We start from the raw sequence: 25,581 nt of genomic DNA on the forward strand, positions 1-25,581 counted from the left end.
ATGTTTTTGACGCTTGACGTGATATTTTGATCAGGACGGAGAGAAAGAGCAGAAAATCCATCAATTGAAACTTTGATCGGTATTAATATGACTTTGGAACAGCGGGAAACTCGAAATGAGTTTTATTTATCATGAAATCGCCTCATAAAGTGGATAAAAACAACTGCGTCATACAACGCAGTATTTCCCACACCGATATGTAAACTGTTTTTTTTTATTATATACTTTTTATAATTTATATCTTTGCATTTTACAGTACTAACAGCAATGTTTCCACGACCATAAAAGCATTCTGACCGACTTTAGCGTCTAGCCTGTGCATTTTGAGTTTACCTGGCGACCCGTGACGTTTCAGCCCAATCTGAATTCTCATTGGCTCAGACGGGGGTTCGTTGTAGCTCCTCCCCAGTGGATCCTTCAGTGGAGCTCCAGATCCTTCACCTGGAAGACCAGCGTGTGTTTGAGAACAACAATGCTTGAACATCTGAAGGCTCTTCAAACCTGGAGATGATGAAGATCTTTCTACTTGTGCTGGTTGTCATGGGAACGTCCAGCGTGACGGCCGGTAAGTCCGTTTCTTTTCGCTTCATTTGATTTCCTCAAAGAGTCTGAAGCAGCAGCTCGTGTTTAGTTTGGTCCAAAGATGATCTTCAGCCTGTTTCTCATCAACATTTCACCTTTAGAATCAGATGGAAACTGTGGTTTTTAGTTCAGAGTGAGAGTTCAGAGGAGATGGGAGCAAATACGGACGTTGTTTGGAGTTTACGATCAGTCAAAACGAAAGTGAAAGGAAATATGAAGACATTCAGGAAATCCAGCATGAAGGAAGGACAGAAGCAAAGATCTTCATATAAAGTCCCTTTCTATTAATGTTAGAGTTTTATCTGTTCAGATTGAAATCATCCTTCTTCTTCTTCTTCTTCTTCTTCTTTCGGCTTTTCCCGTTAGGGGTCGCCACAGCGAGTCAACTTTCTCCATCTAACCCTATTCTCTGTATCTTCCTCTCTCACACCAGCTACTTTCATATCCTCTCTCACTACGTCCATAAATCTTCTCTTTGGTCTTCCTCGAGACCTCTTGCCTGGCAGCTCCAATTCCAGCATCCGTCTACCAATATATTCACTATCTCTTCTCTGTACATGACCGAACCATCTCAGTCTGGCTTCTCTGACCTTCTCTCCAAAACATCGAACATGTGCCGTCCCTCTGATAGATTCATTCCTGATCCTATCCATCCTGGTCACTCCCAAAGAGAACCTCAACATCTTCATCTCTGCAACCTCTAGTTCTGCCTGCTGTCTTTTGGTCATTGTAACAGTTTCTAGTCCATACATCATCGCTGGTCTCACCACTGTCTTGTACACCTTTCCTTTTATTCTGGCCGATAGTCTTCTATCACATAGTACCCCTGACACTTTTCTCCACCCATTCCAACCTGCTTGGACCCGTCTCTTCACCTCTTTTCCGCACTCTCCGTTGCTCTGGACTGTTGACCCTAAGTACCTGAAATCCTCCAGCTTCTTGATCTCCATTCCCTGTAGCCTCACCGCTCCACCCGAGTTCCTCTCATTCACACACATATATTCTGTCTTGCTGCGACTAACTTTCATTCCTCTCCTTTCCAGAGCATACCTCCACCTCTCTAGATTTTCCTCTACCTGTTGTCTGCTCTCACTACAGATCACAATGTCATCCGCAAACATCATGGTCCATGGGGATTCCTGTCTAACCTCATCTGTCAGCCTATCCATCACCATTGCAAACAAGAAGGGGCTCAGTGCTGATCCCTGATGGAGTCCCACCTCCACCTTGAACTTCTCTGTTACCCCTACAGCACACCGTACCAGTGTCTCACAGCTAGCATACATGTCCTGCACCAGTCCAACATACTTCTCTGCCACTCCAGACTTCCTCATACAATACCAGAGCTCCTCTCTTGGCACCCTGTCATATGCTTTTTCTAGGTCTACAAAAACGCAGTGCAACTCCCTCTGGCCTTCTCTGTACTTTTCTATTAGCATTCTCAACGCAAATACTGCATCTGTAGTACTCTTCCTAGGCATGAAGCCATACTGCTGTTCACAAATGCTGACTTCTGCTCTCAGTCTAGTTTCCACTACTCTTTCCCATAACTTCATTGTATGGCTCATCAACTTTATCCCTCTGTAGTTGCCACAATTCTGCACATCCCCTTTATTCTTAAAAATAGGCACCATCACACTTTGTCTCCATTCTTCAGGCATCTTCTCACTCTCTAAGATCCTGTTGAATAATCTAGTCAGAAAATCTACCGCTGCCTCTCCTAGACACTTCCACACCTCCACAGGTATATCATCAGGACCAACTGCTTTTCCACTCTTCATCCTCTTCAATGCCTTCCTCACTTCACTTTTACTAATTTTTGCTACTTTGTGGTCTACAATAGTCACCTCTTCTACCCTTGCCTCTCTTTCATTTTCCACATTCATCAGTTCTTCAAAGTACTCTTTCCATCTTCCCATCACTCTTCTAGCATCTGTCAATACATTTCCCTCTCTGTCCTTTATCACCCGGACCTGTTGTACATCCTTTGCATCTTTATCTCTCTGTTTCGCCAACCTGTATAGATCATTCTCACCCTCCTTACTATCCAACCGAGCATACAAGTCATCATAAGCCCTTTGTTTTGCCTTTGCTACCTCTATCTTTACCTTTCGCCGCACCTCCCTGAACTCCTGTCTGTTCTCTTCAGTCCTCTCAGTATCCCACTTCTTCTTCGCTAACCGCTTTCTCTGTATACACTCCTGCACTTCCTCATTCCACCACCAAGTCTCCTTATCTACTTTCCTTCCAGATGACACACCAAGTACTCTTTTACCTGTCTCCCTGATAACACTAGCTGTAGTTGTCCAATCATCTGGAAGCTCACCCTGACCACCCAGACCCTTTCTCAACTCCTCCCTGAAAACCATGCAACACTCCTCCCTTTTCAGCTTCCACCATTTTGTCCTCTGCTCTGCCTTTGTCCTCTTCATCTTCCTTGTCACCAGAGTCATCCTACAAACCACCATCCTATGCTGTCTGGCTACACTCTCACCTACAACTACTTTGCAGTCACTAATCTCTTTCAGGTTACCTCGTCTATACAAGATGTAGTCTATAGTCCCAACATTCAACATTCAGATTGAAATCATCCCATTTCCTAAAATACTGGAAATAATCCTTCACTTTGAGATTGACTTGCAGTATTTCTGACTAAATGTTGAACTGCTTTTCTGCGAAATTAAAGTGTAAGTTCTAGAATAGTTCCATCATTCACTGTGTTTTTACATCTTTGAGTAACTTAAAGCTGTTTATGGAACTTTCAGTCACCAAAACCTCATCATTCGGTGAAATATTTCTTCCAGTGATTCACTCCCTGAAGTATTTCCTCCCGGCATCCTCTCAAGTCCCAAACTTCCCAGAGTTTGTCGCTGTTGGTCTTGTGAATGAAGTTCCAATAACTCACTATGACAGCAACACCAGAACAGCAGAACCCAGACAGGCCTGGATGGACCAAGTCTCAGCAGATGATCCAAAGTACTGGGAGACACAGACCCAGAGGTCACAGGGTCACCAGCAGGTCTTCAAAGGCAACATTGAAATTGCAAAGCAGCGTTTCAACCAGACTGGAGGTTTGTTCACACACACACACACACACACACACACACACACACACAGCTCTGCACCCTGAGTATATCCATCCCATAATAAACGCAGCGGACTGTGCTGAGATCTCACTGGTTCACTGCAGCTTCTGTCTCTCTCAGGAGTCCACATTCTCCAGATGATGTCTGGCTGTGAGTGGGACGATGAGACTGGAGAAGTGAACAGATTTCATCAGCACTCTTATGATGGAGAAGATTTCATCTCATTTGACCTGAAGACACTGACATGGATCGCTTCGAGACCACAGGCTTTCATCACCAAACTGAAGTTGGACAATGACGCGCGCGATAATAATTACTTGAACCACAGCCTAACCCAGATGTGTCCTGAGTGGCTGAAGAAGTTTCTGAACTACGGGAGGAGCTCCCTGCTGAGAACAGGTGGAATCACATGACCTGACGTCGTCTCAACAATGTTTCGACTTCTTTCCAAATCTTTGGTTATTTTCTTGATTTTGAGGAAACAATTTTGGGACTTCCAGTAAAATTGTCCATCTCAGGCCAGTTTGATGGCCAATGAACATGAACCAATCAATCAATCAATCAATCAATCAATCAATCAATCAATCGATCTTCTTTCCTGCTTCTCTGTTCATTGGATGCAGATTCTTGGGTTCTTTCTTTCTGCTTTTTCACTGATTTCACTCTTAAATATTGAAAGTTTAGACGAGACAGGGAGTAATATTTGTCCACAGCAGAAGAAGGTGTGATGTTTGTATCTTCACTCTTCTTCCTCCATGTCTCTGCCTTCCTTCTCCTGCCCACTTTCTAATCTGCCTCCTCCGTGTGGATGGAAGTTCTTCTGAGTTCAGGCGTTGACAGAAACTCTGTTTCTCTTGACGCTCCAGATCTTCCCAGAGTGCATCTCCTCCAGAAGACGCCCTCCTCTCCGGTCACCTGCCACGCCACCGGTTTCTTCCCCAGGGAAGCCATGCTGTTCTGGACGAAGGACGGAGAGAAGGTCCCTCAGGAGCTCGGAGAGATCCTCCCCAACTCCAATGGAACCTTCCAGATGAGCGCTGACCTGAAGCTCCCGGACACATCCCGAGATCTGAGGGCATACAAGTGTGTGTTCCAGCTCTCTGGTGTCAAGGAGGACATGGTCACCGTCCTGGACAGAGACGCCATCAGGAGCAACGGTAAGACTGGACTCACAGGGGATGAAGGTGGGAAACGACCCTCTAGTTTCCCATCAGCGTCCAGATCTTCAGATCCAAAGTGTGTCAGATTCATGTCTGCCATCAGTCGGGCTTTTTCTTCTTGCCGAATTGTTCAAGTCAGGATCAGTCAAACTTAACTGGTTAACAAGAACTGAACCGCAGAGAAGCAGAGAGACGATTTCAAGACGAGAAACTGTTTGTGTTGTGTTTTGCTGGACAGCAAAGCCTGGCCTCGTCCTCCCCGTCGTCATCGCAGTGGTTGTTGTTGCTCTGCTCGCCGCCGTTGGATACGTCTTCTACAAGAAGTCTGGTGAGAGACCTCCACAGGGAGATGTTTGACTTGGACTCGATGTCGTTTCATTGTAAATATCTTTGTCCCAACATGAAGCCATGCGAGTGTCCGACTTTCAGCCTCGCCATGTTGTGACACATCGTCTGCAAACTCTTCTGGCAAAGCTGAATTATTTCTCTTCTCTTTGTATTTCAGCCAAAGCTCCTCTGCCTTGTAAGTAGACGCATTTTTTGTTCAATTCTTTGGAAGTGACTTGTTCTCCGAAGATCCAAAATGTGAAACCAGCAGAGGTGTTTCCTGCAGGGAAAAGACTCCTGTAGTTTGGAACAGGATTCGAGCTAATTGTTTGTTTCTGACCTTCCAGCTGTCGGCAGCTCAGAAGTTCTGGAGGAATTCAATCCCAAACCCTCCTCATCTTGAGGGACAAACCCACCCCTGCACTCAGTGAGTTCCTCCTGAAAGCTGCCTTCCAGAATTTCTTGTAAACGTGTTTTCTTTTTGTCGGCCGTTTCATGTATTTTTGTTCTTTGTGTCTCTTCAGGCTTACAGATGAATTGTAGAAGTGGCCGAAGAAAGGAGACGTCATCTTCAGTCCAGCCATAAACTTGGAACAACGAGTTCAACATCTAGAATGGAGTTTAACATTGGATTTCTGAAGACAAGCAACTATAAAAGTGTATTTAAAAAGGATTTGACTCCATAAAAACATGAGTTGAACTGACGGACATTCCGTCCAACATCTACTCAGCATCACTGAAAGACATGTTTCCCAACAACACGTTGACAAATCATCCTGAGATCTGGCTCTGAATGCAACACCACTTCTCTGCATCTGATATCTGAAGCGATCTGGTGGCAGCTTTTCAAACACACACACAAGCAGTTTATTCATCCAGAATTTCCAGGTCTACGTTGCTCTGCTTGAACAGACATACTTTGGGGTTTGTACTGTTTATTGCAACTGATATTGAATTGTTTTGTTGGATAGAAAATCTCTACTTGGAAACCGGGGTTTCTTTTCTGTGGATTTTGTTGTAAAAGAAAACCTGACAGAATCTTCCTGTGATTTCATGGGCCATAGAAGCAGCTCCACAAGAAAAGAAATAGTGGGAAACTGGCATTTAGAAGTGAGTGTTTTATTTTTTTCAGACAAACACACACTCACGATGGTCCAGGTGTTTTCCCTGAAAAACCTGCTCTGCTGAGTTCTGCAGAGACTGCTGACGAATGACAAGTGTCAAGAAACATTTGTCCTCTGCTGAGGTTAACAGCAAAAAATGTAAGACAACAGCTAGAATAAATAAATGTTTAAACGAGAGCCACTTGGTTGGAGTCATTTGGGCTGCTCAGCCCTCTTTTTATATAACTTGGCCTCTCTGATGCCTTTCGTCATACTGACTCTGGCAGCCCTGAACTGAGCTTTTTCCCCAGATGAGAAGGTACCGTTCCTGTCTTTTCGGAGCACTTCGACCTCCGCTTCTTCACAGGTTCTGGTTTGGATACACCCAAATTTGTTTGTCCACCATGACAGTGGCAACACAGTGTTAGATGTAACAAGACACAGTTGAGGTGTACACTTCCCAATCCTGGTCTTGAAAAATATCCAGGTTGTTGTTTTAAAAACAGTCCTGCAGCTGCTGAGAGGCACCATCAACAGAAGGGAAACGATAAGGTAGGCTGAGATGGGGGAGCAGTGCAGCCCTGTAGCGTAGCGTAACATGGTGATGGAACTTGGGGAGCACTACCTTCTAATCGTTGGCTAAGATCCCCTGCATTCATATGGGCTACCTCTGGATAGGTTTTCTGGTTCTGTTGGTGGCTAGTGGCATTGTGCAGATAGGTAAGGGCAGAGTTAGCATTAGAACTCGGTGCAATACACACAGCATTCACGATGGCAACAGGAAACTCTTGTGGTAGAGACGAGGGTCTGCACTTGACAGTCATGTACTCCAAGTGTGAGGAGCAGTGGCTATCAATGATTGTGGCATTGGTGCGCCAGTTGTTCATGTAAATACCCAGTCCCTTGCTCTTACAGGAATAACTGTCTCTGTCATGGCAGTGAACTCAATTGCCGTGTCTGGAATGGATGAGTGGAGCCACATCTCAAGTATCAGCGAAATACAACAGTCCTGGATGAGTCTGTTTGCGGCTATCTGTTACAGTCAGCACATCCATTTTATTTGTGAAAGATCTGCCATTTGAGATGAAGATGCTAGGAGGTGGAATCTGAAGGTGGGTGGTATGCTCTGGAAAGGAGAGGCTGTTTGCTCAACAAAATACATGAGTGTGAATGAGAGGGACCCATGTGAAATGGTGAGGCAACGGAGTGGATAAAGAGAGTGCAGGATTTTATGTACTTAAGGACAACTTCATAGAGAGTGTGCAGAAGAAGTGAAGAAATGTGTACAAGCAGTGTGGAGCAAGTGGAGTAAGGTGTCAAGTGATAAGAGCGTTAAAGGTGGAGGAGATGGTGGTAAGACCAGCCATGCTCTCTGGTTTAGAGACAGAGGAGGGGACAGGAGGCAGCAGAGATGAATATGTGGAGGTTTTCTTTGGGAGTGAGAAGGATAGAGAGGATCAGGAAGGAGGGGCAGCACATGTTCGATGTTTTGGAGATAAAGTCAGACCGAGATGGTCTGGATATGGACAGAGGAGGTATGGTGAAGATCTGGGTAGAAGGACGATGAGGTTCAAGGCCTAGGGAGATTTATGAATGAAGGAAGAAGAACAGGAAGTAAGTTGATGTGACAGTAGACGATCCCGTGAAGGTCAGATGGAGGCAATGATTGGAGAATGAAGCGACCAAGTGTTTTTGGACAGTGGGAGGAGACCCTGGAGGAAAAAAAAAGGCAGGAACGACGAGAATGTGTCCTTTAGGAACGATTCAATTTGTTTTCCTTACTTAAGAAGTTTATTTAGGGGAAAATAAGTGAATCTTAAAAACTCGTTTTGACAGGAGCAGGAGTCCTGCTTCTGTCCTCTGGTGCCACCTTCAGGTCAGTTTTGTCCTGGTGATCTGACTCAACTGGAAATGAAACACTTACAACAAAGGCGAATTACCAGTTTGAACCTCATGCTAATTGGCCAACATGCTAACGTTAAGAAGAGCGTGTTAGCATTACAGACAGAACTGAAGGGAGTCATGGAGAATTTATTTTTAGAAAAGAATCAAAAGGTTTCAGAACGAAAGGCATCGATCAGGATCGTACAAGAGCTGCAACCTTGTAGAACATCGACAGTCCAGGTGGAGTTAATGTTCCTCAATTGTATCCAACGTGCGTGAGACTTGGGCACAACATTTCACCCAAAGTTCAGTTAGAAAAGTTTACCCCCACTCCAAAAGTCCGGGATCAGCTCGTCTTGCCCTTCCTGTTTTTTCCTCCCGTGAAACAAAAGCTCTTCAGGGTTTTTTTCCCACGGCTGTTCTTCTGTAAGAGACACATCGGACCAATACTCACACTGAAAATAATTTTGAGTTTTGGTGATATCTGATTGGACTCCCGTTTTGGGGGATCGTCTCTTCTGATAGAGTTAAAGGTCAACAGGACTCAACCGGCCTCACCTTGAAAACGGCCTTGGCAACTCCCTCTGATCGGGATGTCTCCTTCCTCTTATGCCTCCTCCTGCAGGACAGGGGGTCCAGCAACCCCATTAGGGTCTCAGGAGCTGTAGAGATCAAAACACCGAGTCAGTCGACAAGCGGTTACTGTTAGCATCCAGAAAATGAGGAGGAGAGCCTTACTGAGGTACTCTGGCACGTTCCTAAGGTGGGGCTTGATGACAGCCGGGTGGAGGTCTTTGTCGTGACGCAGGAGCTGTAGGTCACGAGGGTTGTCCTCAAAGTACATCTGAGGGAAAGAAGTGGGGTAGGGGCTGGTCAGGCTAGGAGATGAAGCTAAACCTAACAGCCCACCACCAGGGATCAATTTTGCTCACCTTCAGCTTCTCTGAGTTCAGCAGCTCCAGCTTGAGCTCCTTTAGCCGAGCCTCGCGCACCATCTGCTTGGTCACTGCTTGGTCAACGCATTGCGTCCTGCAAACAGAAATACAGCAGGGAGGGTCAGGATCCCCCAGCCCTGCAGGAGGCCAAGCATCAGAGACAGTAACTCACCCTGCATCTGTACCGGAAGCCCTCAATCTCCTCCATCTTGAACTGGTACAGCTTTAGGGGGCACTCTGCATCATCCGGAATCCAAAGTGCATTTAGCCTTCAAGACAGGTTCTCTCCTCATTCGTGTTTTCTCCGCACTTCTTGCCAAAAGTGCATGCTTCACCTCCAGTCAGCGTTTCCTCCACCTCTGACTGTATTTGCTGCTCGCTGTGAGACACGAAGGCAAGTGCTGTCCCTGGGTTGTCCGCTCTTGCCTTTCTGCCAGGATTAACACACATGCAGGTGATTTCCTGCCATTTTTACTTCCTGAGGGTTCTTCACAAGGTTTAGGTCATTGCATACTAACTTTATTGGCGCTTTTCTCAATTCTCAATTGCTTTCAGTCTTTACACTTTGCACTTCCCGGACAACTGTTTGGTCAGTCCCTGCCAGTTTCCTGCAAGTATTCCGGTAGAAAGCTTATAATAAGCATTAAGGCTAGCTGTTTGCTATTATGCCACAGGCTTACTCTTCTGAAGGATAGCAGCAACGGGGCGCGAGGGGCTACGGGTGGGAGGGCATGCGGGGCTCCTGGGGTGCGGTGGGAGGGCAAGCAGGAATCCCAGCGACAGGGCGCTTGAGGCTCCCGGCATCTGGGGAGAGGGGAGAGGGCGTGCAGAGTTCCTGGTGACAGGTTGCTTGGATATCCTGGTGAAGGGTGCGTGGGGCTCCCGGTGTCCAAGGGTAGGTTGCGTGTGGCTCCCAGATCTCGCGGGGTGCAGCGACAGGGCGCTCAGGGATGCCGGGGAGCGGCAACAGGGCGTGTGGGGATCCTGGGTGCGGCGACAGGGCGTGTGGGGATCCCAGGTTGCGGGGCGACTTGGGTCCAGCAACAAGATTCCTGGCGTCAGGGCGTGCTGGGCTACCAGTGTCTGGGGGGGGGGGGGGGGGCGCATGGCTCCCTGGGCTCCAGCATCAGGGTGCGCGGGGTTCCCAGTGACAGGACGTGCTGGGCTCCCAGGGTGCGGCAGGAATCCCGATGACTAGGTTCCTGAGACTCCCCGCATCCAGAGGGTGGGGCTGGGCTCCTGGGGTCCAGCAATAAGGCGCGAAATGTTCCCGGGAGTAGGGCGCATGGCTCCCAGAGCCCCTGGGGTTCCTGGTGACAGGGCGCTCAGGGATCCCGGGGTGCTGCGACAGGGCGTGCAGCGATCCCAAGTTGCGGGGCTACTTGGGTCCAGCAACAAGATTCCTGGCGTCAGGGCGTGCTGGGCTACCAGTGTCTGGGGGGGGGGGGGGGGGCGCATGGCTCCCTGGGCTCCAGCATCAGGGTGCGCGGGGTTCCCAGTGACAGGACGTGCTGGGCTCCCAGGGTGCGGCAGGAATCCCGATGACTAGGTTCCTGAGACTCCCCGCATCCAGAGGGTGGGGCTGGGCTCCTGGGGTCCAGCAATAAGGCGCGAAATGTTCCCGGGAGTAGGGCGCATGGCTCCCAGAGCCCCTGGGGTTCCTGGTGACAGGGCGCTCAGGGATCCCGGGGTGCTGCGACAGGGCGTGCAGCGATCCCAAGTTGCGGGGCTACTTGGGTCCAGCAACAAGATTCCTGGCGTCAGGGCGTGCTGGGCTCCCAGCGTCTGGGGGGGGAGGGCGCGCATGGCTCCCTGGGCTCCTGCATCAGGGCGCGCGGGGTCCCAGGTGACAGGACGCGCTGCGCTCCCAGGGTGCAGCAGGAATCCCGGTGACAAGGTGCCTGAGACTCCTGGCATCCGGAGGGTGGGGCGGGGCTCCTGGGGTCCAGCAATAAGGCGCGCAATGTTCCCGGCATCAGGGAGCGTGACTCCCAGAGCTCCTGGGGTTACTGGTGACAGGGCGCGCAGGAATCCATGTGACATGGCGTGCGGGAATCCATGTGACAGGGCGCATGGGAAACCTGGTGACAGAGTGCAAGGGGCTCCCGGTTCCCGGGGTTAAGGGGCATGCGGCTTCCGGAGCTCCAGGAGTCCAGCAACAGGGCGCGCAGGGTTCCTGTTGACAGGGTGCTCGGGAATCGTGATGAAGGGTGTGCGGGGCTTCCGGCGTCTGGGGTGGTGGGCGCACGACTCCCGGAGCCCTTGGGGTCCAGCATCAGCACACGCGGGGTTTCCCAAGAACAGGACGCAGTGGGCTCCCGGGGTGAGGCGACAGGGCGCGCAGGGATCCTGGCGTGCGGGGCTCCTGGCATCTGGGAGGGAGGGGGCCCATTGTTCCCTGGGCTCCTGGGGTCCAGCATCAGGCCGAATGGCTCCCTGGGCTCCAGCATCAGGGGCACGTGGGGTTCCCAGTGACATGACGCACTGGGCTCCCAGGGTGCGGCAGGAATCCAGGTTACAGGGTGCCTGAAAATAAGGCGCACAATGTTCCTGGCATCAGGGCGCGTGACTCCCGGAGCTCCTGGGGTCCAGCAACAGGGCGCGCGGGAAGCCATGTGACAGGGGGCACTGGAATCCTGGTGAAAGAGTGCACGGGGCTCCCAGCGGCCGGGGTTAAGGGGCACTCGGCTCCCGGAGCTCCTGGAGTCCCATCCTGCTCAGAGACTGAACTCTAAAAATTAGTCCTTCAATGTGAGCAGGTGTGAGAAGTGTTTTCCACAAGTCTTGTCAGTCTACTACAAGTAGTTTAACTGCCTTGAGGGAATCCAAAACTAAAAAGTCCTCCAGGAGGAGGCTAGTTCCTCAAACAAAAATCAAGCAGTATCTCAGGGTCATTAGCAAAATTGTAATGCTGGGAAGGCCTGTCCTTTTGGTGATTTAAAATGAATTGCATTCTATATTTGTTTCATTTTATAGGGTCAATTGTGACACTTGTGCTGTGAGAGACTTGTGAGAGACTTGAAGGGCTGTTTCTTTTCATGCTTAAGCTATGGCATTCATTCTGTGGAAGTTATACAGGGGTTTCTATGAACGGAGGATTATATATTTTTGCTCGCTTGGTAATTTTTTAATTAACAAATATATACACAGGAAGTCATTTAGCCTGGGGTAGCATATACACATGTATACACATACACACGAAACTTAAACATTTTTTTCTCAAAATAAAGTTATTTTTGAACCGGGGTTTTGAAGTCCATTTATAACGGTGCCGTATTCATACATTTCCTGTTGAAAGACTGAAGTTTTGTTTGCTGTTAGTCCATTTTCTTTTATGAATGTGAAATTTTCCAAAAAAATAGAACAAGTTTTACCAAAAAGAAAAAATGAAGTCCTTTTCCTTGGTGTGGTCTTCATCATAAAGAAAAATGCCCTTACCCAGCAGTTGCAGTGAGAATCCAATTCTCCTCTCGATAAAGGCTTGCAGATTTAACCAGAATATTTGTGAATACACAATGATTCAGCCTCAGGGCAGCACGGGCCAGTGTCTCCTTGAGCCAAAACCAAACATGCAAATCAAACGTAATAATCTCATACGGGATCTGTCAAGGCCCAGGTCAACGACTGCCATTGGCACCGATGACCTACAGGATACCATTGAAACTGGGCTACTCAAGGTCAAAGAGGGAGAGGAAGAAGGTGTGTTCAGAAGTGGAGAGTGAAGAGGAAAGGCAAGAGTCTGGGTCTGGGACTAGGGACTTTGAATACAGGGACTGTGACAGGAAAAGGTAGAGAGTTGGTCGACATGATGCAGAGAAGGGAGGTGGATATACTGTGTGTCCAGGAGACCAGGTGGAAAGGAAGTAAGGCGAGAAACTTAGGAGCAGGCTTTAAATTGTACTATCATGGTACTGACAGGAAAATAAATGAAGTAGGACTTATCTTGAAGAAGGAGTTTGTTAGGAATATTCTGTTGGTGAAAAGAATGTCAGATACACTTATGAGTCTGAAAATGGAAATTGAAGGTGTGATGCTCAATGCTGTTAGTGTCTATGTCCTGCAGGTAGGATGTGAGTTGGAGGAGAAGGAGAAGTTCTGGAAGGAGATGAATGAAGTGATGCAGAATATCCCCAGAGATGAGAGTGGTAATTGGTGCCAACTTCAATGGGCTTGTTGGTGAGGGCAATAGAGGGGATGAAGAAGTGATGGGCAGATTTGGTATACAGGATAGGATCACAGAGGGACAGATGGTGGTAGACTCTGCAAAAAGGATGGGAATGGTTGTAGTGAACACTTTTTTCCAGAAGAGACAGGGACATAGGGTGGATGAGAGCATACCCAGACAGCATAGGATGGTGGTTTGTAGGATGACTCTGGGGACAAAGACGATCAAGACGACAAAGGCAGAGCAGAGGACAAAGTGGTGGAAGCTGAAAAGGGAGAAGTGTTGTATGGTTTTCAGGGGGGAACTGAGAAAGGCTCTAGGTGGTCAGGGAGAGCTTGGAGATGATTGGACAACTACAGCTAATGTTATCAGAGAGACAGGTAGGAGAGTACTTGGTGTATCATTTGGGAGGAAAGTACATAAGGACACTTAGTGGGGGAATGAGGAAGTGCAGGAATATATACAGAGAAAGTGGTCAGCAAAGAAGCGGGACACCGAGGGGAGTGAGGAGAACAGACAGGAGTTCAGGGCAATACTGCGTAAAGATAGAGGTAGCAAAAGCAAAACAAAGGGAGTATGATGACTTGTATGCTTGGATGAACAGCAAGGAGGGAGAGAATGATCAATACAGGTTGGCAAAACAGAGAAATGAATATGGAAAGGATATACAACAGATCCGGGTGATTAAGGATAGTGAGGGAAATGTATAGACAGATGCTAGAAGAGTGATGTGAAGATAGGAGGAGTACTTTGAAGTGCTGATGAATGAGGGAAATGAAAGAGAGACAAGGGTAGAAGAGGTGACTATTGTAGACCACAAAGTAGCAGAGATTAGTAAAAGTGAAGTGAGGAAGGCATTGAAGTCAGTTGCTCCTGATGATATAGCTGTGGAGGTATCTAGGAGAGGCAGCGGTAGAGTTTTTGACTATATTATTTAACAGGATCTTAGACAGTAAGAAGATGCCCAAAGAATGGAGACGAAGTGTGATAGTTCCCATTTTTAAGAATATCGGGGATGTGCAGAAGTGCGGCAACTATGGAGGGACAATGTTGATGAGACATACAATGAAGTTATGGGAAAGCGTAGTGACGGAGAGCAAAAGTCAGCCTTTGTGAGCAGCAGTATGACTTCTGGACTTCTTCTTCTTCTTTTGGCTTTTCGCTTCAGGGGTCGCCACAGCAAATCAACAGTCTCCATCTAACCCTATTCTCTGTATCCTCCTCTCTCACACCAACTACCTTCATATCCTCTCTTACTACGTCCATAAATCTTCTCTTTGGTCTTCCTCAAGACCTCTTGCCTGGCAGCTCCAATTCCAGCATCCGTCTACCAATATATTCTCTATCCCTCCTCTGTCCATGACCCAACCATCTCAGTCTGGCTTCTCTGACCTTCTCTCCAAAACATCTAACATGTGCTGTTCCTCTGATAGACTCATCCCTGATCCTGTCTATCCTGGTCACTCCCAAAGAGAACCTCAACATCTTCATCCCTGCAACCTCTAGTTCTGCCTGCTGTCTTGGACACTTTTCTGAACCCATTCCAACCTGCTTGGACCTGTCTCTTCACCTCTTTTCCACACTCTCCTTTGCTCTGGTCTGTTGACCCTAAGTACCTGAAATCCTCCAGCTTCTTGATCTCCACTCCCTGTAGCCTCACCGTTCCACCCGAGTTCCTCTCATTCACACACATATATTCTGTCTTGCTGCGACTAACTTTCATTCCTCTCCTTTCCAGAGCATACCTCCTCCTCTCTAGATTTTCCTCTACCTGCTGTCTGCTCTCACTACAGATCACAATGTCATCAGCAAACATCATGGTCCGTGGGGATTCCTGTCTAACCTCATCTGTCAGCCTGTCCATGACCATTGCGAACAAGAAGTTGCTCAGAGATGATCCCTGATGGAGTCCCACTTCCACCTTGAACTCCTCTGTTACCCCTACAACACACCGTAATTGTATCTCACAGCTAGCATATATGTCCTGCACCAGTTTAACATACTTCTCTGCCACTCCAGACTTCCTCATACAATACCAGAGCTCCTCTCTTGGCACCCTGTCATATGCTTTTTCTCATTCTACAAAAACACAATGCAGCTCCCTCTGGCCTTCTCTGTACTTTTCTATTAGCATTCTCAACGCAAATACTGCATCTGTAGTGCTCTTCCTACGCATGAAGCCATACTGCTGTTCACAAATGCTGACTTCTGCTCTCAGTCTAGTTTCCACTACTCTTTCCCATAACTTCATTGGATGGCTCAGCAACTTTATCCCTCTATAATTACCGCAATTCTGCACATCCCCGATATTCTTAAAAATAAGCACCATCACACTTTGTCTCCATTCTTCAGGCATCTTCTCACTATTTAAGATGCTGTTGAATAATCTAGTCAGAAAATCTACCGCTGCCTCTCCTAGACACTTCCACACCTCCACAGGTATATCCTCAGGACCAACTGCTTTTCCGCTCTTCATCCTCTTCAATGCCTTCCTCACTTCACTTTTACTAATTTGTGGTCTACAATAGTCCCCTCTTCTACTCTTGCCTCTCTTTCATTGAGACAACATAATGGAACAGTAAGGGTGAAAAATACACAACCAGATCTTAATGACAGTATAAGTAGAGCGACAATAGCAATAACAAGAATACGAATAAACAAAAATAGGCAGAATTTGTGCGGCCTGGGACGAACAAGAGTAAGAAAGACAGCAGAGTTAGGGCATGACATGTACATGGGTGAGGTAGTGAGATTGTGGAAGCAGCACAGATGCACCTCAGGCTGGTCAGAGTTGTGTGTCGTCCATACTGTTGTTCTCCAGGCACAAAGGAGCGTCTAAAGCATTTTGGTTCTGCGTTCGGGGTGAGATGAACCGTTGGCTGAAGGAGCATCCCATCAGCAACAGTTCGTGGTGCAGGGGATGGGAAGGATTGTTCAGGATCACTCCCAATTTGTCCTTCACCTTCCCCACTGCCACCCATTGAAGATGGTACATCTCTGATTCTTCCGAAAGCCCACAACCACCTCCTTGGTCTTGGAGATGTTGACTAGGAAGTGGTTCTGGTCTCTGGTTGATGCATCCAACAATGGAAGAGTCATCGGAGAACTTCTGCAGGTGGTAGGAACTGGAGTTGTACCGGAAGGTGGAGGAGAAGAGGGTGAAGAGGAATGGAGACAGGACAGTACCTTGGGTACTCCTGTGCTGCACGCCATGGCCTCGGAAACACACCCATCCACCCTGACATACTGCAGCAGTCCTATTAGGTAATGAAGGATCCAGGCAGTGATGTGAAGGTGAAGTTGCATACTCTGCAGCTTGTCCTTGAGGAGGGTGGGTTGACGGCACTGTTGAAGTCACTGGAAAAGTCAAAAAAGGTGACTCTCCCATTGCTTACTGTACGCTCCACATGAGATAGGGCTCTATGAGTGAGAGAGATGAGTGCATCCTCCACACCCATGTACTGCCTGTGCCTCCCATAGTTTCCCCATCATCTAGTCTGGACAGCCCTGAGGGTCTGGTGGTCCTTAGCCATGAAGGCTCTCTTCTTCTTGTTGTTAAGGAGGCCTTTGATGTCCTTGTTGATCCATGGCTTGTTGTTATTGAAACAACAGACCTTTTATTGTGATATAGTCTGTTATGCAACGGGAGAGGCCCTTGATGTTGTCACCAAAGTCCTTTCAAAAAGGCTCCAGTCGGTGGCGTTGAAGCACTCCTACAATGCCTTCTCTGTGGCTTTGGACCAGATCTTCACAGACCTGGTGCTGGCCGCCTGCTGCTTCACCACCAGTGTCCACGAGTACCAGGTTATGGTGCGAGTTGCAAGGGGGGCGGGGGGGGCTATAGGAACTATGACAGGAAAAGGTAGAGAGTTGGTCGACATGATGCAGAGAAGGAAGGTGGATATATTGTGTGTCCAGGAGACCAGTTGGAATGGAAGTAAGGCTAGAAGCTTAGGAGCAGGCTTCTTATTGCCTTTAGTATTGGCAGGAGGAACACCGTGGCAAACAACACAGTGCATTAGAGAAACGGTATCTAGTCACACACGTGAAAGAAGAGTGGACAGGTCAATAAATAAGTTAAGGAAATAAAGAGACAGAATTAAAGACAGTAGGAGCTGCTGCAACAGGCTGCTGTCCTCCAGCAGCATTTTAGAAAAAACAAAAGAGGTGGAAGCGGCTTCTGTGAACACACAACATGTGGTCAAAGGACCTCTCAATGGAGGTGAAACAGACCAACCTGAGGCCGAGAAAAAGAGATAGCAGAAATGTTAAAAGTAGCCAAATCTGAAAAAAAAAAGTGCACTGGTGAGTTTGGGAACTCAAAAAGGGCCTTAGCTCCACAGGAGACAACAGGGGTGGATGATTGCAGAATCCTTTCCATGGTGAAGAAAAAACCCCTTCACAACTGCAACTGCCTGGAGCAAGAACCCGCCGCCAGGACACTGGCTATTCTTCTTTCAGTGAATTGGCGTCACCACCATAGACCGCGCCGCTGGAGCTCGACAGGTTCCTCCGAAGAAGTGAGTTTACCTTTTTGTTTTGCTGCTGCCGTAACAAAGGTTAGAGCACTGCTTGCAAAACTGTAGCACAACGCTTGTCTCTGTGCGGTAAAAGCTGCTTTACGTTTGCATCACTCTCGCCATCACTCTCCACCGGCAACTTGCTAGCAGCTAGCCACTACTAGCTGATCGACCTGCGGCCCCGCGCATAACTGCCCGGCTCCCTGCCTACCTCCCCGTGGTTCCGTCACGCGGCGTGTTCGCCGCCCACGGGGCTGGAGGTAAGAGAGAGCCTGCTGATTTTCACTGTGGCCGCCGAGGACCTAACATCTCCCCCGCCCGTCAACCTCCGCTCCCCCGCCAGCACCATGCCGCCCCACTCCCCGCTCGCAAACCAATGCCACCCGGACGACAGCGCCTGTCAGAATTGTGCGAAATTGCTCAAGCGTATCGCGGTTCCGGAAAAGAGAATTGACACCCTCCGGGCGATTAACGAAGGAGAAGACTTTTTGCGCGATATAGAGACATCACTCTCCACCGGCTCGGAAGCGAAATGCACATCAAGAACAACCCAAGACGACACAGTGGTCTTCGGCCCACTCAAAGCCACCTCTTTCGGTAGTAGAGAGGATTTGGAAGACACGCTTCCTTGGGACCCAGTCAGAGATCCATACCCCACGCGGGAGAGGAAAGCCAGCACCCCGCTGAGACTGAACAGTGAATCGGCTTTCCCACCACTCCCAGCGCCGGGAGGTACGCTCCCTTCTCGTCGCAATTCCACCAACAAAAGACTTCAACTCCTCAAAAATGCTGTTCGGAGCCGCACGCCGAGACGAGACGTCGACAGTCACAAGACCACCACTAACACCCCAAAACAGTTCCCACCTCATAAAACGGTTCCTAAAAGACTGCTAATCGGTGACCAAAATGTAAGTTCGATTTCACTACCCGAAACTATAACTCACTCTTTTGCCGATGCAAACATCGCAGATATTAAACGGCACGTCCCTCTGATTCTCACGGAACACCCCAAAACACGAACCGTTATCATTCACGCCGGGAACAATGACGCCAGGCGCAGACAAAATTGGGCATTGATGACCCAATTAAAAAGTCTCACGCGCCAAATTAATAACGAATTCAACTGCCATTGTATCCTTTCCGGAACCTTCCCGGCACCTCGGGACGGTTCCGAAAAATTCAGTCGCTTATATGGAACACATCAATCGATGGATCCGGTCACGGATACATACACAATTTCGACTCGTTCTGGAAACGCCCAGAACTTTTTGCATACGGGGAGCGAATCAATTACCGCGGTGCCGAGATCATCAGGGAGAATATTCTCCAATATCTCAAACAATGACGCGATCAGCGGTGCCCAGGCGCCACCAGAACCAAGGTTCTGATGAGGCCTGGGCAGCGACTCCTCGACTCCACACCAACCCCCCATCACAAGCCCTTGTACGAGTATGACGTCGCAAATATGGATTCCAACGAGGGAGAGGACCTCATATGTGAACTCAAATAATCTCTTCCCAACGGAGATACGGAAGGCCCATCAAAACAGGACACAGTAACTCTGGCGATAACATCAAGAGCTTCTAGTGTTACACCCATCAGTGAAACAATACTGCCCCCTGCCGGATCACCACAAGCAACGCACTCAAATCGTTCACCAGTGCCCCCTGCTGGCGCAAAGCAACAACTGCACCCGGCAGTCTGTCATTTTCAAAACACTTATAAAATATTCCAAAGGGTTAACCACGCCAATATAATATGGAATCCCAACTTCAAACACAAAGGTTTAATTGGTGGTCATCTTCACATACGCAGCATGTTACCAAAGAAAGCACAACTTGAAATCTTGCTATCAAACACAAATTTAGACTTTCCAGCCCTTTCTGAAAGCTGGTTATCTGCTTCAATTGAGAGTAACCTTGTCACTTTTCCTGGTTTTAAAATCTTTAGAAAAGACCGCCCCAAGAGAGGTGGTGGAATAGTGTTTTATATCAAAGACACATTTCAATGTGAAGAGATCCCACTCCCAGATGGATGTATGGAATGTTTAGGTATAAAAATGGTTTTTGCAAACAAGATGCCCTTGAATATCGTTGTCATATACAAACCACCCAAAGAAAATGACAATGACTTCACCCAACTGAACCACATCATTAAAACTCTGGGAGACAAATCATAATTGGCGATTTCAATATTAACTGGCAAAGTAAACAGACCAGTTCAAAGCTCAAACAGACCTGCTCAAAGTCAGGCCTCACCCAACTCATTAACTCCCCAACCAGAATCTCCAAATTCTCCAACTCTACAATTGATCTAATATTCACAAATAAGCCCGAACGAATCACCAAAACCTACAATTTATTGACGGGCCTATCAGATCACAATCTCATCCTCTTAATCAGGAAAATCAACAACTCCAAAAATATCCCTCAGTCTCTCAGAAAAACCCCTTTCGTCCCCCCAAAAAATTTTCCACAACTAGACAACGATATTGAAGGAATTCCACGGGTTGAGATGATAATGGAAACGAACCGTGATGCACTCTGTGAAGCAATCATCGCCAACACAACTGATAAAATTAATAAACACTCCGTACTCCCGAAAGCCTGCAAGAAGCAGAAAAAATTGCCATGGTTCAGCGACAACTTAAAGGCAATCATGAAAAAACGCGACCTGGCACTAAAACGATATATCAAAGCGAAAAGACAATCTGACCACCTCCTTTTCAAATCACTCAGAAATAAAACGATCGCTGCCTTCAGACTGGCCAAAGCAAACTATTTCCTAACGCTAATTCACACAGCCAAAGGAAATAGTAAATGACTTTGGCAACAGATTGACAAACTATCGGGCAAACCAGCTAAAAGCTCAAAAAATCTACAGTTGAATATGGAAGGCGAACTCATCACAGACAGCATCGCAGTTGCCGATGCATTTAACAAACACTTCCTCAACATCTGTCCAATGGCGGACGGTGTTATCTCTGTCTCGGCCCCCCTTTTCCAAACACCACCCCTTGAGCTCTTACCAATAACACAGTTAGAGACCCTAAACTACATCACATCGCTCTCCAACTCCAGAGCCAAGGACATATATAACATCGATGCCGGCGCGGTCAAACGTAACAAATTAGCATTTGTGCTCCCCCTAACGTCACTGATCAACAAGTCCTTTGTCAACAACACCTTCCCTGAGGCGCTGAAAAAATCTGTGGTCACGCCGATTCATAAAGCGGGAAACGCTCAAGACGTAAATAACTACAGACCCATCAGCATCCTACCGGTTTTTTCCAAAGTAATAGAAAAAACAGTAGCGAAGCAACTAACAAACCATCTAGAGGCCAACCAACTACTTCACCCCATGCAATTCGGATTTAGACCCAAATACTCCACCGAAACTGCATGCTGCCATCTAATAGAACTTATCAAAAAACATCCAGACAACGGCTTTAAGGTAGGCGCCATCTTTCTGGATCTCAGAAAAGCTTTTGATACCGTCAATCATAAAACTCTCATTGAAAAATTGAAACTCTTCAACCTATCTAATAACACACGCGACTGGCTCGCCTCCTACCTAAATAACCGAACCCAAACCATAAATATCAACGGAAGCGGATCCGCATTTGGAAAACGCACCATGGGAGTGCCACGAGGTTCGACATTAGCTCCGCTCCTATTTAGTATGTACATCAACGACCTCCCAAGCATCTGCCCAAATATCATGACACAAATGTATGCGGACGACACCGTCGTCCTGGCTCATGCGAAAAGCATAAGCGAAATCAACACCACCCTAAACAGCGCTCTAAGTAGAATCGCGGGTTGGTTAGAAACCAACCATTTAGCGCTCAACGTCAAAAAAACAATGGCGGTCTTGTTCTCAATCAGAGCACTACCACCCAACCACAATCTCACTCTTACGGTTAATAATGAGCCAATCCAAAACGTCACCGAAACAAAATACCTAGGCATTATCATTGACAACCACCTAAACTTCGAAAAACAAGCCAACGCCCTGTCCCACAACCTGAAAAGGACAGTAAACACCTTCAAACAGATAAGAGACTCTCTCTCCCTAGATGCCGCCAAAACATTCTATAACGCCCTCATCATCTCCCGAATAACATACTGCAGCACTACCTGGGGTTTCGCCACTAGTAATGCGATTTTCAAAATTACAGCTGTGCACAAAAGAGCACTAAAAATTCTAGATAAAAAAAATCTCACACATCACCACTGTAGAATTCTCGAAAAACATAATCTTCTTGCCCTCCCACACATCTTCGAATTAGCAAACCTCACCCTAGTCCACAAAATACTAAGCGGTGCAGCCCCCGGCCCCCTAGACAAATTCTTCGACAAATCCCACAACAACCTAAGAAGTGGCACCCAGGGAAACTGCTCCGTTCCAAACAAAAAAACATCTTTCGGTCAGAACTCGCTCTCTTTCGTCGGCCCAAAACTCTGGAACGATCTGCCCCTAGGAGTTAAAACTTTGAGTCTTCGGAGCTTCATTGAAGCCACCAAACAGCTCCTGCTAAGAAAACAAATATGCCAACACTAAGCCAGAACCGTCTCCGTCTCCAGCCAAACTGTCTAGCGACCTGCCCCGCCAGCCTCCTTGATGCTTCCGCCCTGCTTTTGCATATAATAAAAAAATTTAAAAAAAAGAATGATATGAACCTCTTATCACGGCCCTAACCACAAGCAAGCGGTTTTAACTGGTTTTAACATGTTTTAACTTGTTTTCCGGTTTTAACCTGTCTTCAACCTGTTTTAGCTACTTACTAATTGTTTTTATTCCCCACTGGAGTACATTTACTCCACCCACGGACAGCCGGGTGCAATATAGCAACTCTGCTAAGCCTGTCTGGTACATCCATCTTCTCATATCGCGTTTTATGCTGAAATGTTTAATGGCACTGTACTGTCTGTCCTTAAATAAAATTCATTCATTCATTCATTCATTCATCCCCTCAGGTGAAGAACACTCCCCAGGAAGTAGGTCTATCAGTATCTATGTCTACCATAAAGATGAGAGTAAATAAAAAGGATTCACCACAAGGTACAAACCATTGGTCAACCTCAAAAATAGAAAGAATTGACTTTGACAAAAAACACGTGAAGAAGCCAGTCCAGTTCCGGAACAGCATTCTTTGGACAGATGGGACTAAGATCAACCTGTACCAGAATGATGGGAAGAAGAAAGTGTGAAGAAGAATTGGAAGTGCTCATGATCCAAAGCACACCACATCTTCTGGTGGAGGCAGTGTGATGGCATGGGCATGCATGGCTTCCACTTGTGTTTATTGATGATGTGACAAAAGACAGAAGCAGCCGGATGAATTGTGAAGTGTTTAGGGATATATTTTCTGCTCAGATTCAGCCAAATGCAGCAAAGTTGATTGGCTGTCACTTCACAGTGCAGATGGACAATGATCCAGAACATACTGCAAAAGCAACCCAGGAGTTTTTTAAAGCGGGGAAATTGAATATCCTGCAATGGCTGAGTCAGTCACCAAATCTCAACCCAATGGAGCATGCATTTTACTTGCTCAAGACAAAACTGAAGGCAGAAAGACCCACTAACAAGCAACAACTGAAGACAGCTGCAGTAAAGGCCCAGCAAAGCATCAGAAAGGAGGAAACCAAGCGTCTGGTGATGCCCATGGGTTCCAGAATTCAAGCACTGACTGCAAAGGATTCTCAAAAAAATATTGAAAATAAACATTTTACTAGGGGTTATGTTTATTTGACCAATTTTCATTTGAGCCCCTGAAATGAGGAGCGTTTGTATAAAAGTAGCTACAATTCCTACATGCTATTCAGATATTTTAGTTCAACCCCTTGAATTAAACCTTAAAGTCTGCACTTCAATTCTGTTGTAGTTGTTTCATTTCAAATCCAATGTGGTGGCATGCAGAGCCCAAATCATGACGATTGCGTCACTGTCCAAATATTCCTGGGCCTAACTGTAGATGTGAAGAGATTCTGGAAATACACCATGAAGAATGTGAAGAAGCAAAGATCTTCAAATAAAATTGCTTTCATCCTATTAATCTTGAAGTTATGTCTGTTCAGATTGCAATCATCAAGTATTTCTGCACAGCATCCTCTCAAGTCCCAAACTTCCCAGAGTTTGTGGAAGTTGGTTTGGTGGATGAAGTTCCAATAACCCACTACGACAGCGACACCAGGAGAAAAGAACCCAAACAGGACTGGATGGACAAAGTCTCAGCAGATGATCCACAGTTCTGGGAGACAGAGACCCAGAGGTTACTGGTTAACCAGCAGTGGTACAAAGTCAACCTCTAAACTGCAAAGCAGCCCTTTAACCAGACCGGAGGTTTGTTCACACACACTTCTGCACCCTGAGTTTATGTCCATCCCATCATCAGAATCACTAGGGAAGATATCACTGTTGGCAAACTTCCTTTCTTGGACTATTGCACTCATACTCAACAGGACAGAGGATTAACTGGAAACCAACACACACTGATCAATTTTTACTCTTTGACTCACATCACCCCCTTGAACACAAACTCGGGGTTATCAGAATTCTACACCACCGGACCAAGAACATCCCGTCAACCACCGAATACAGAAAAAGTGAGGTCCAAAATATTGGTACAGCCCTCAAATCCAGTGGCTATCCTAATTGGACCTTTGCCCAAGACTGGAAATGTGGTGGAACAGCACATGTTCGATGTTTTGGAGAGAAGGTCGGAGATGGTTGGGTCATATTCATTATTATTATTATATGTGGTATATGTACCTGTCATTGATTTAGAGAAAAACTACATAAACATTTAGTTTAAAAAAAAACTGAATATCTCTCTTGGGCAGGGATAAACTTTGCTATTTCATTGTGCCTTTTCGTAATATCAAGAACCATGTTTTGCTCTCCATTGCCTACTGAACCTCCAGCATTGACACTGGATAGTGTTTGGGTTGTAAATGGTCAGTACTTTTACCAATAGATGGTGCTACTGTTCTATCATCGTGTTGTTCTGCTTGTATGTGTCCAGTGAAGAACGAACGTTCTGTGTGTTCATGCTGCCTGAAATAAAGTTCGTTCGAAAAACAATAGCCTCAGCCGACTTTCCCATACAAACAGCACTCCCCGATAGATGCGCTGTCTATCAAACTCCGTTCAAGCCAACATACACAGCGTGATACAGTCCTACCACAAGTCTCTGGCGTTGCAGTGGTGCACTGTGAGACGTGATCCTTGTGTCCACAGATGCCACTTGGGTGTAGCTTGTTTGTCGACAAAGTTGTAGAGACTCCGAACCAAGAAAAAAACAAAGTGAACGAGAGGCTAAGTCCACTTCCATGCCCTCGTCTGGCCTTATTTATTCCAACGACTAACAACCAAGACAGACAAGGCGAGGCACAGCACGCAGTTCCAAATGTTCACTTTCTAGTTGGTTTGCGTTCAACAAAAATGACGTTTCCCCTCCTCACTCCCTTTCCATGCAGCCGCCACAGTGAACAGGTGAATGTAATCCCAGTTCAATCATTCGGTCAATCACCGCTCCTTGACCACACCCCCTGTGACAACTGACAGCTAACTTCAAGATCGATAGCTTAGCATATAGCCCTTTGGAGTTGATGGGCGGTGTGGCTCAGGGTGTGAGAGTGGTTCTCCCCGGAACTTAACGTTCTGGGTTCAGTTCCCAACGGGCCATTTGAGGTTTTGCTGAGCAAGACCTTGAACCCCTGGCGCTGCTCATTAGCTGCCTTCTGCTCACGGTTCATCCATGATGGATTAAATGCAAGGGTCAAATTTCCCTGATGTTGCGCTCTGTGTAGAACTG

The 25,581-nt window shown here is 47.1% G+C and overlaps 1 protein-coding gene across 1 annotated transcript; it reads left to right on the forward strand.

Moving 5' to 3' along the window:
- Positions 1-433: 433 nt before the first annotated feature.
- Positions 434-6,456, forward strand: LOC147231396 (major histocompatibility complex class I-related protein 1-like). Its single transcript, XM_086152769.1, has 8 exons — positions 434-565; positions 3,387-3,653; positions 3,789-4,067; positions 4,535-4,825; positions 5,067-5,156; positions 5,334-5,351; positions 5,503-5,582; positions 5,680-6,456. The coding sequence occupies exons 1-7, from the start codon at positions 508-510 to the stop codon at positions 5,556-5,558; spliced, it is 1,059 nt and encodes a 352-aa protein (XP_086008895.1). The 5' UTR covers positions 434-507; the 3' UTR covers positions 5,559-5,582; positions 5,680-6,456.
- The last annotated feature ends 19,125 nt before the right edge of the window (positions 6,457-25,581 follow it).

Source organism: Fistularia commersonii, chromosome 9 (assembly GCF_037954325.1).
Source record: "Fistularia commersonii isolate RoL2024-O1a breed Wild chromosome 9, RoL_Fcom_v1.0, whole genome shotgun sequence".
Lineage (NCBI taxonomy): Eukaryota > Metazoa > Chordata > Actinopteri > Syngnathiformes > Fistulariidae > Fistularia > Fistularia commersonii.